Source organism: Psittacula echo, assembly GCF_963264785.1.
Source record: "Psittacula echo genome assembly, chromosome: 1".
NCBI lineage: Eukaryota > Metazoa > Chordata > Aves > Psittaciformes > Psittacidae > Psittacula > Psittacula echo.
Window position 1 is genome coordinate 1,702,362 of NC_137735.1, and position 12,295 is coordinate 1,714,656.

Here is a 12,295-nt window from a genome sequence, read left to right on the forward strand (position 1 = left end):
GGGAAAGGACCTTAAGATCATCCAGTTCCAACCCCCATCACATCAAGTGATAGTGATGACTCTGAGTGAGTTTTACCTTCACTCTAGCTTCCTTAGCCACGTCTTTATCTCTGCTGGTGATGCCCCTGTTGATGTTCCACAGCACCCTGTTGGCTTTCATTGCCACAGCCGCACACTGTTCACTTCTATTGAGCTTGTGTCCCCCAGGACCCTTTCCACAGATCTTCTCCCAGCCCAGCACATCACAGCCTGTGCTGCACTCTGGGATTGTGTTTTCCCAGGTTCAAGACCTGACACTTGTCCTTGGCTCAAAGTGGATTTGGGTCTAAGATGTAAAAACATCCCAAAGCATCAAGCACCCAGAGCTCGTACTGCTTTCGGCATGGATTGCAAAGGTACAGTTTCCTTAGATTCCAACAGGAATTCGGTGAAAGTTGAAGATTTTATGTTAGAACATTTAGGAATCCCAGACTTTAGCATTACAACTCTGCCAAACAGATCTGCAAATCCAGCTGAAAAGAACTGGCCCTTCCTCAGGGCCACCAGCTTGATGCAGAAGCACTCAGCAGCAGCTCCACCACATCCCATCAGCAGGGATAGCTCATATCCATCTCCATTATAAGGTTAAACACACTGGAAAACTCCCATGATCCCTTTTCCCAGCAGTACCATGGGACATTCCGCACTGAAACTGCTCCTTGCAGCCTTTTTGCCAAGGAAGAAGAGTCTGCATCAAAAGTAGCTAGAGAAGAACACGCACCCATGGCCTCACCACTGAAACAGGAGGTCCATCCCGGACAAGAAGTGCTTCTTATTGATATTACATCACTTTTATTTCACTACACTTCTCAGATCCTTTAATGTTGTTAAGTTTACACTGCTATGGATGAAGATCCACCCCAGAACCTCTCAGCAGCTCCCATGAAAACAAAGAAGTATTCTTAGTATTTCACTAACACTAACCACCATTGTCAAAGCCAAGGTGCAGCCCAACAGAGCTACAACGTGTTCTGCTTCTCCCTCCATTAGGAGTGTGATTACTCCTGCTTTGTTTGGCTTTCTCTCACTTCTCTCCAGCTTCAGTCCCCAGATCTACTTCTCAAAAGGTGATAGAGACATAGAGACAAATGCACACCCCAAGCTCCAGCCAAAGCATTTGGTCAGGGCTGAATGCTTTTGGCAAGGTCTAGAGATCTACAGTGGTGGAATCCCAAATCCTTTCATTCCACATTTAACGTCACCTGATGTGCTTAATCCCACCTGCTAATATATATGGAATCTGATGGGGCTGGATGGGGCTTGGAGCAAGCTGCTCTAGTGGAAGTGGCCCTGCCTGTGGCAGGGGGTTGGAACTGGATGAGCTTTAAGGCCCCTTCTAACCCGAGCCATTCTATGGTTCCTTCTATGGAGTCTGGCTCTACTGATAAACATGGACAACAAGGTCACATAAACCATTGTCTGCACTTGCTCCTCAGTAAGAAACTTCAACAACGAACCTTTTACAACCCTACTCGTAATAATCTTTATGTTAGAAAGGTTTCAGCTCTAAGGTGATAAAGCTCAAACGCTCCAACGCATGGGATAAACCACAAAGGGTCTCTACACATTTTATGCCCTGTACCTAGCACTGAAATAAGACAGCACAAGAGGCACCAGAAGCCACTGCTTTTCTTGGATTCCAATGGAAAATGCATCCCCAGTCCTGAGCGTTGTTGAGTCAGAGCACCACGAGCTGCTGCCCATCTGCAGGACCATAAAACCTTCAAACAAATCCACATGTTGAAGAGCATCAGCTGAGATACCTGCACAGCAGCAGGGCGAGACAAGTGCCTCGGCGTTGGGAATTGCATTGTAAAGCACGAGCCATTCCAGTGCAATGCACAGATTTGCACAGCTACAAACCCAAGTGTAGGTGGAACCAGCAGCAAGTCCCGACTGATAAAAAAAGACTGCACTTAAATAACACTTTGCAGCTTTGCAGCACTCAATAAACATTAACTAATTAATCCTCACAGCACTCTACTGGGAAGGCTTAAGCAGAATAAGAAGCACTCGCTGAAAAGCATCACTTGCACCAAGGGTGGAGAACTTAGATGCCGTTGCATCGTCTAAAAGCACCTTAGGAAACCAGGCTCGCTGCTCCAACCAGGTTGCTCAGGATCAGCTTTGTTTCAGCTTATTTTAGCCATGCAGAGCTTGTAAATCTTATCTGATTTGTAATCTAGATGGGATTTAGATAAACTCTTAATCCTCAATTGATGGGATGAAGCAAAGCCGGTTTGTAACTGAGTAGGAGCATCAACAGTACCATCTAACCTGGTTCCTTCAAGGTGTGTTAACCTTCTATCTAAGCTCCCTGGGTGCCTTTTGTCCTCTGACAGTCTGGAAATGACACCTAAAGCATTCAATTTATCTTAGACCATCACAGATAGCAGCAGAGAGAAGGTCCAAGCTCAGCCCTTGGAGCAGCTACTTTCTTGCCAAGGAAAGGAAGCAGCAGGACAACTGATGCATCTACGTTTTATCGCATCCTGCAAGAGACCAGAGGGGGGGAAAAATTACAGTTTACTGCAAATGGACCTCTTCGCTCTTCATCAACACTGTTAAGAAAAGCTATTATTCTCCAAAAGGGATGCTGTTTAGACTCTGATAGATTCATTGTTCTCTGCTGTGTCTGGGACAGCATGAGCGGCTCTTCCCGCTGCTAACATGATTGAAGGCAGAACACAGTAATAAATATATGCCCATTAAGCTGGTGAGCCTCTTTTCACTTCACTGATACTAATGGGGAAGAAATGAAACAGTTTCAAAACAGCAAGTTGCCAAAACTGCATTTGGAAAGGCTGAAGAGTGAGAAGTCACAAGTGACACACCGCGGTTCATGCTCCGCCAACGCTCGCAGGAAGGGGCTGGCTGGAGAATAGCAAATGTCTGTCTCCAAGGGACAATTTCAAGAAGCTGCATTTTTCCTCTCACCATGGATCATTCCGTTTGGCTTTACTTGGAATTTAGGGGGTTTTTCCCCTTCTCAAACCACCCCCTTATGATGAAGGGGTGAAGCTTTCAGGGTGGAGTTTCTACGGGCACAAAGTCAGGTAAAAGAGCTGACTTTCTCCTATCTTGTTTCCTAATAAATACATATTCATCTATACGCATCATATATGCATCTTCACACGCATCTATAAGTAGACATACAGCTAAATGAACAGACAGATTTCCAAGAGTACATCTAGGGACCTGTGTGGGGCTAGATGACCTCCTCAAGTCCCCTCCTGCCTGGATTACCTTTGATCCTACAGTAGGCAAAGGTGGATGGATCAAAGATCTAAATATCTAGTGTCTGAGAGCTTAAAATCCACAGATTAAGATGTTTAGCCTTAGTTCCACGAATCCTGGATTAATTCCCTACCTCCATCACTGACTTACCTCCTGTTCAGCAGCTCAAGCTGGGGTACGTTCATGGCCCCAGCATCCCCATCCTCAGCGCACGCTCCATCCCCCACGTTGCACAGACAACACAGAGCAGATAGCTTGGAATCCAGGAAGCTGCTTGAGTCAAAACTGAAGCATTTTGGGAGCAGGGGGGAAGGGAGGCTCAGTTTTTATTAAGAGCAGCTCTCTGAACCAGCTGTGCCAGTGCAAGCCAGCAAGGAGGTGGGAACACATGGCCGGGAGGAAAGGAGACAGAGACATGGCAGTGCTGCCTCAGATCAGCTCACGCTGCCATGGCATCACACTTTCCCTTGCAATATTCTGGGCACAGAACAAATTTGTACCAGTTCATATATAAAGTTCAGGGGAATGATGAATTTAATAGGTACCATCTCCCTTGCGGGTGCACAGTGGAGGGCAGAGTCAACTCTGTAGGTGCTTACGTACAAAGGTTGCATTTAGTTATTTAACCGAGGTTTTAAACCTCTTCTTGGCCCCATGCTCATAAAAAGCCTTGCACAGAAAAAGCATCCCTCACTCTCCAGAGTCCTTGTTCAGACACTTCTGCTATTCTGTGGCTCTTTACCTCTCTCTGCTGGCAGGACCATAGGGAGAAGCTGGGGTGCCAGCCGGCGATGAGGACCGAGGGACAGAGGGGAGGGAGAAGAGGATAATAGACCTTCATCACTGTATTCCTTAGACTGTATTCCACTTCTGCTTTAGATACTAAGGTTTTAGAACAGAGTGGTACGAACCTAGAAATGGGGCAAATCAAGGAGCAGATCCTAACTTGCTCATCAGCCTGATATTGCTCCAAATATTGAATCAAATATCAGCCCAGGCAACTGCTGTTCAATATCTGGAGCGGTATTAGGCAGTGATATTAAGCTGACAGCTCAGCAGCTATTTGTACCCCAATCTCCAAGGCTAAAATGATTCAGGGCATGTTTTGCTGGCCATGCCAGCAGTGTAGTTCAAGTATGGAATTACTGCAGGGAATTCTAGCAAAGGAAATCAAAGTAGAAGCTATTTAGGGGGGAAAAGCAGCCTGAAGTTCATAATGGAACAATGCCAGCACTCTACCTTACTGCAGTCCTTCCAAGGCAGATCCTTAGTGCCTGAACACTGTTGTCCACATGTTCCCCAGCCTTTGAAAGGGCTTTTCTGCAGTACTGAGCACAAAAATCACCCAGCAGAAAGCAGCTGTGTCATAAAGCAGGATTGATTTCAATCTCGCTGTAGCTGATAGCCGCCGAGTGCTGCTTCTCATAACTTTTACCGCTGCTGACATGCCAGCATCAATCTGTTCCTCCAATCTGTGCTGGTCTGTTGGACAGGTTGGGAAAGGGACTCACACACACAGAGGACACAGATGCAAGCCTCCAAATTAGCAAAGGGAGCCTGAGGATAAAGGACAAAAGCCACATCATTATGCCCTGCAGTTGGTGCAGCCTTTTAGTTTGAGGCTAAACCTCAGCACCGACACTCCTGAGCTAAGGAAAACGCCTGCTTTTAACAAGCTGGTTCTTCCTCCTTTATCAGGCTGATATTTTACAGCCCTTGTTTTTATAGGAGAAACTATTCCCTCAAATGAAACCTTTTTACTCCAGCAGAGATTCCCTCCAGGAGGCAGTTGGGGGAATTGCCTGCCCTGTTTAGAATTGGATATGTTACAGTCTATACCTTCTGCTGCAAATTGGCTCCCAGTGCACTTGTGTGTGTCATTTTCACCTACCCACTCGCAGCTCGCACCAGCCACCGGAGCTTCGTGTAAAGGGATGGATTCTGCCAACCCTGGGAGCCACCAGTGGAAACCACCATTAAAACCAGGTTGGAGCAGGGGTGGGCATGTTGGCACATCCCTCCCTTGCATGGAGGGACCTGTAAGGAATGTGAGCTGAAAAGGTTGCTTAAGAGTAACCAGAGACCACTTCAATGGGGAGCACAAAGTGCAAAGGATCCCAGACTGGTTTATATTGGAAGGGACCTTAAAGCTCCTCCAGCTCCAACCCCTGCCACAGGCAGGGACCCCTTCCACTGGAGCAGCTTGCTCCAAGCCCCTGTGTCCAACCTGGCCTTGAACACTGCCAGGGATGGGGCAGCCACAGCTTCTCTGGGCACCCTGGGCCAGCGCCTCAGCACCCTCACAGGGAAGAGCTTCTGCCTAAGAGCTCAGCTCAGTCTCCCCTCGGGCAGGTTAAAGCCATTCCCCTTGGCCTGTCCCTACAGGCCCTTGTCCAAAGCCCCTCTCCAGCTTTAGGTAGGCACCCTTTAGGTGTTCTGGAGATGAAGGTATCCTTATAGGAAGGCAATAATACAATAGTAGCTACAGAGATGGGAAACACAAGACATAAATCACAAAATCCCAGAACACCAGGTTGGAAGGGACCTCAAGGATCATCTCGTTCAGGCTTTTAGGCAAAGCACGACCTAAACTAGATGGCTCAGCACCATGTGCAGCCCAGTCCTAACAGTGTCCAGCACTGGGGCAGTCATCACTTCCCTGGGGAGATTATTCCAATGGTTGTTCTCATTGGGAAATATTTTCCTCTTGTGTCCAGTGGGAATCTCCGCAGCAGTAACTTGTGCCCATCACCCCTCGTCTTTTCCATGGGATTCCTTGTAAAAAAGCATTCTCCATGTTCTTTGTAGCCACCCTTTAAATACCAAAACATAAATGACAACTGAACCGGTTTCTCCCATCAATCTGAATCCTATACATCTCCTTTTCTTCCCTCCTCTTCTAAGGATCCTGTTATTTTCTAGCTCTGGGACCAGGAGAGGAAGGGGGATACACCCCACCACATGACACAGTGCCACTTCAGATGCCCTTACTCTCTGCAGAGGGAGCCAAATGAAGGACATCAACGGATGCGGTCACCAAACAGAACCAAAGAGCAGAAGTTGACTGAACTCACCCGCTCTCTTGAAGCCTTCCCAGCCACATTTTGCACTTCTAAACCGCTAAAAGAAACCACGGTTTCTTCCATCCAACACTTCTGTGGAATTCAATCCCCTAACATAGAGACACGACCACCCAAAAGAAGTGGTGAATGCCCCATCCCTGGCAGTGTTCGAGGCCAGGTTGAACGGGCCTTGGAGCAACCTTGCTCTAGTGGAAGGGCAGGAGAGGTTGGAACTGGATGAGCTTTAAGGTCCCTTCCAACCCAAACCATTCTGTGATTCTATGAGTCTAAAACACTCCACGAGGAGACCAAACCTCCCCAAGGCCTTCAAGGAGTTTGTTCTGCAATCACGTTCTCTAATCCTGCCAAGTTATCTAACCCAAGCGACCAGGAGAACAGAAATACACCCCAACTGGTGGCATTACCAAGAATATCTTCTTATTTAGAGGAAAAGAATATGAAATCCTAAGAGCCTGTCAGAGAGGAGCCCTAATTACAGCGTGGGGTATTGCTGCTCCACAGAATGTTTTTGGTTGGTGGGGTTTTAATGAGGGGAATGCGAAACGCTCAACTTCAGAGCTAATAAAACCCAAGCCTGGCTCTTATATATTCAAAGGAAGAGGTGGGTAAATAAGCTTAGGGGAAGAAGTGGAGACTGGAGCATGTTTGCTTGCTCTAATATGATAAATACTCATCATGCAGCTATTTGGCCTCTGGTTTCCTGACTACACAATCCACTCGTGATAAACCCCATGGGTTTAAAGCATCTTTCCAATGTAGGAACAAACTCTATTGTTGCCCTCAATCAAAAGCTAGCAGCAGTCTAGCAGCTATTGACAGGTAAGAGATCAATTCTTCCTTTTTGCTAATGATGCCCAAGAAATAGGTTTTTACCACTTTGAGTTAATGGACATCTTCCTGAGCACTGAAATCACTCCAGTTCAAGAGCCACTGGATGAGTGTGAGAGACCTGGAAGAGATGTAGGTGTTGGCAGCATCGGTGTCCATGAATCATCTCCTAGAGAGTAAAATGGAGCAAAGCAGTGTCTGTTCTGGAAACTGGCTTAGAGATGGTCATAGGCCATGGGAGCAAAGCACAATTATGGGCTCTTCAGAGTGGTTTTTCTCGAGATGATGATGGCTCTTCTGTTTTACTCCTTCAGATAGTCCATAATTGTCCCATTTCAGCTCATTCTGTAAAACCTGCTTGGAAAGCGCAGCAGAGAAAGACTTGCTCTGTAAGAACCCTGTCAAAGAGAGAAGTGTGGAGGAGATACTTGACGTTACATAGCTTTAGGCTTTTACATTTTCCATTTTTCATGCGGCGAAGCCATTTCAGCAAGCGAGAGGGACAGTGCTGAGCTGTTGTGACGCTTCCAGCTCCTGCCTGCCATCCTTCAGGAGAACCAGGAATTTCTGAATGAGGGGGGGGAAGAAAAAGGGAGTTTGAACACTGTCAAATGTGCTGTGGCACAAAAGTGGATCAGTCAGGAGATTAGTGAAACAACTCTGTCAAAACAACTTGTCTCAAAGCTGATATCTAGGGGGGAGTGTTGGGTTCTTAGGAAGCTAATGCATTAAAACTCTAACCCAAACTGTTAGTTTTAAAGGCTTCCAAGGTGCTTGCGATTTCGATTCTGAAACCTAAGAGACCATTCAGGCAACTCTTCTAAGCACGTGCTATACCCAGTCCGTGCCTGAGGAACCTGTTATAGGGGTGGCAACTGCATCTCTAAGTGGCTCTGGCAATCAAACCTGAATCTGCTTTGAAACAAAGACAATGAAGTTGAGTGCTTCTATCTTGAACATTATAGAATCCCAGCGTGGTTTGTGTTGGAAGGGACCTTAAAGCTCCTCCAGTTCCAACCCCTGCCACGGGCAGGGACCCCTTCCACTGGAGCAGCTTGCTCCAAGCCCCTGTGTCCAACCTGGCCTTGAACACTGCCAGGGATGGGGCAGCCACAGCTTCTCTGGGCACCCTGGGCCAGCGCCTCAGCACCCTCACAGGGAAGAGCTTCTGCCTAAGAGCTCATCTCAGTCTCCCCTCTGGCAGGTTCAAGCCATTCCCCTTGGCCTGTCCCTACAGGGCCTTGTCCCAAGCCCCTCTCTATAGAATTGTATTTTATCCAGAAGAAACACGAATTCCACTCTGTGACTATAAAATCAGTTCTTTGGGTCATTTTAGCTTCCTGTTGTGACCCATTTGATTTCAGAGACAGCCAGATCTGCAGATCCCACTTCTCAAAGCCATTAAGTAACCCCATCAAGTTCCACCCAGCCTTTCTGATGAGTAACAACAGCGACTTCTCCTCTCTCAGATACAATCGTGTCACCACATCAGCTGAGCCAAGTCACCGCTCCAGCAGATGCTTGCCCACAGTGGCCATGCGGTGATTAACTCTGTTCACAGTCAAAGAGGGGTAAAAGAAAGGAAAAGATCAGTCAAAACTCAAATTGCCTCTCATCCTCCGGTCTCCTGCCAGCGTGTGGCATCTCCATCAGTGCGTCAGAGGTGTGTGTGACACTCAGTTATCAGCTCCATCAAACATCAGACGCCTCAGTCTTTTATTCCAACATCAACCCATGCACGTGAGCCACAAAGTGGGCACCTCTCCAGAGCTGCAGTGAATCCCTTCCTTGAGTTAGCACTACAACAACTGCAAATTGTCTCTGCCTTGTAGCAGAGTCCATCCTGCAGAGAGTGGTGCAGGGAAGGGCCATTAAACTGGTAAAACTTAGCCTGAGGACAGTAAAAACTGTGTTCTCCAAGTGTTCTTGGTTCAGCAGTAGAATTTTGGGGTGGCATCTGTGCAAGTGAGATGCTTCCCCTCCCCAAAGCCATCAACTGGTGTCCCTAGCATAAAAAGGACATGGAACTGTTGGAACAAGTCCAGAGGAGGCCACGAGGATGAGCAGGGGCTGGAGCACCTCCTGTATGGAGACAGGCTGAGAAAGTTGGGGCTGTTGAGCCTGGAGAAGAGAAGCTGCGTGGAGACCTCAGAGCAGCTTCCAGTGTCTGAAGGGGGCTACAAGGATGCTGGGGATGGACTCTTCATCAGGGACTGTAGTGACAGGACAAGGGGTAACGGGTTCAAACTGAAACAGGAGAAGTTTAGATTGGATCTAAGGAAGAAATTCTTTACTGAGAGGGTGGTGAGGCACTGGAATGGGTTGCCCAGGGAGGTTGTGAATGCTTCATCCCTGGCGGTGTTCAAGGCCAGGTTGGATGAGGCCTTGGGTGCCATGGTTTAGTGTGAGGTGTCCCTGCCCATGGCAGGGGGGTTGGAACTGGATGATCTCAAGGTCCTTTCCAACCCTAACTGTTCTATGATTCTATGAACTGATGCACTGGATGCTCTGAAAATGATTAAGGAGACGCTTAGAGCTGTATGTATCTGCCACACTCCTATTTAATTCAGCAGTGGCAAGCTTGCCAGCTGCCCAGATCTCCCCACATTCTCTGCCTTCCCCTCTGCTCCTGCAACAAGTGATGCTCAGAGTGCAGGATCCAGCCCTACACTTCCCATGCAGAGACAGCAACCACAGCCCTGTTGCCATCAGATTTACTGTTAGATCTTCTCGGAGAACAAAAGGAGAGGATTTGGCTGATCAAGACAAGAAGTACCCAACGCCTGACATCACCACAGACTTAGCATTTGATGAAAACCCATTGTCATGCAATTCATCTGGACTTTATAGTTCTTGGGTAGAACTGGCAAAGCTGAAAGCTCAGGCCTGTAGGGACAGGCCCAGGGGAATGGCTTGAACCTGCCCGAGGGGAGACTGAGATGAGCTCTTAGGCAGAAGCTCTTCCCTGTGAGGGTGCTGAGGCGCTGGCCCAGGGTGCCCAGAGAAGCTGTGGCTGCCCCATCCCTGGCAGTGCTCAAGGCCAGGTTGGACACAGGGGCTTGGAGCAAGCTGCTCCAGTGGAAGGGGTCCCTGCCCGTGGCAGGGGTTGGAGCTGGAGGAGCTTTGAGGTCCCTTCCACCCCAAACCAGTCTGATTCTATTACTTCTTCTCCCCTCCTCTGTCCCATACCTTCACTGCACGCTCAGAACCCTTCAGCTTGCATAACAAAGTTCACCTCCCGCACACGTGGTCATGACTAAGGGAAACAAGGCACAAAACACTTGTGTTTGCTCTCTCAGTGAGCTCTGACTGAACCCTGGCTATATCCTGAGGGTGTCACTAAGCAAACCCAAAATATAGGTCAGAAGTCTGCGTGGTTTGCCACAGCAAAAGACTTGTGTTACATCTGCCTGAAGGCAGATGAGATCTGAGTCACTGCTGTTGCAGCATTCTCTGCTCTTCTCCTTCCCTCAACCCCAGCTCCTTTTTGCTTGCCGTCAGATTAGGGCTGAAAGCATCCAGTGACATCAAAAGACCAGGAGAGCAATGCCTCGTAGTGCACATCACGCAGGGAGGGGATATTTCACGTTGATGCTTTGTTGAAGCCATGCCTCTTGCCCAACCCAGCACCTACCACACAAGCAGCCACTTTCTGAACTGAATGCCACTTTTAATTCATTCACCTGCTCTACTTGTCTTTCGTAAGAGGAAATTATCACACCTGAACAGTGGAACAAAATAGAAGAGGCTCTTTGACCAACAGGGCATGGAGGAAGAGCTCTCCACCATCTCCATCACTGCTTACGCGGGAGGTACACTGGTCCTTTGGCACGGCTGCTTCTTTAATCTCCTGAGGCAAGCCTGACAATCGAGTCAGGCTGCTCTTTATATGACATTAAACTACATAGGACTGAAGTCTTTTGGATGTACACACACCACAAAAGAGCCCCATCAGGTCAGGTGTGTACACATGGACAGACAAGGAGGAGAGTTTGAGGTAATGCCCACAGGAAGGTTAAGATCCTTGTTTCAAAAAGCAGTCTCTGCAATAGTCATCCCTGCTTCCACAAGTTCCATGTGTTCATATATAGACAGAGACCAGACAAAAGTCCATAGAACAGGATTGACAGGACCTTGGAGACGTCACCAGCCCACCGCTCTGTCCCAAAGCAGAATCAAGTGCTACCAAAAGTGACACTTTACCCATCAGTGGGCTACCCACAACATCCTTCAGCTTCCCAAGGGCAGGAACACCACCCAGCACAAAGTACCACTGCAGATGGTACAATCCATAACACGAGGGCATCCCGAGGGTTATACACAGCCCAAACAACATTTCTTTCCATCAAGAAAAGCAATGAGAACCAACGGGAACACAGTAGGAGATGGGGCTGATGCCCCACAGTTGCTGGTACCAGAACCTACAGGACAGCAAGGTTCCCTTCAGCTGAAAGCAGCAAACCTGTGTGTCTGTATGGCAAACCCTTTGCTATCACTGCTGCTCAGCAACATTTAGAACATAGGAACTTCAGAACCACCCAAATTCACTATAACAAACTGGCAGTTGAGCTGCAGGGGACCAGAAGCCACATTGAACAAGTCAACAACCAACCAAGCAGAGAAGAGCAGGGATTCCACCAGTAGAAACATCAAAAAGCCCTGCAGTGATGCAAACACAGCCCGAAATGTCACCTCATCCTCCCCTGCTTTACAGCACGGAGAGAAGCAGAGGTTTAACAAAGGCTTTTTCCTCTTACCTCCTTGTTGGTGACCCCGGGGGGCAAAGTCCCATGTTTGTAATCCTCCAACAACTGCACAGCTTCCTTCAGACGACTCTGCAAATGAGAGAGCAGCAGATCTGCAATGCCGGTCCTGCACTGAATGGTTTTACTGGGGCAATGGATTGAAGTCATAGAATTAGGTGTTCTTTGGTGGAAACCTTATGGTTTATTTTTAACCATATGATATAGAAGATGGATGTGTGGATTTGCTGGCTGGTACAGTCCTGCTGTTCTGTATCTAACTGCACGAGTGGTATAGAGGGAGAAATAAAAGAGGAAAGAGAAAAACCTGCCCCTTGCATTGTGTCCATGGAACACATCATAAAA

At 47.9% G+C, this 12,295-nt stretch overlaps 1 protein-coding gene across 1 annotated transcript in view; it reads right to left on the bottom strand.

Annotated features, from left to right (window-relative positions):
* Positions 1-12,295, bottom strand: part of SFXN5 (sideroflexin 5) — a gene marked incomplete at its 3' end in the record, with an annotated part of 68,949 nt that overhangs the window by 37,442 nt on the left and 19,212 nt on the right. Inside the window, exon 3 of the mRNA XM_080613220.1 lies at positions 11,945-12,022. Within this exon, the coding sequence (XP_080469346.1) occupies positions 11,945-12,022 (78 nt within the window). The remainder of the gene's footprint in view (positions 1-11,944; positions 12,023-12,295) is intronic.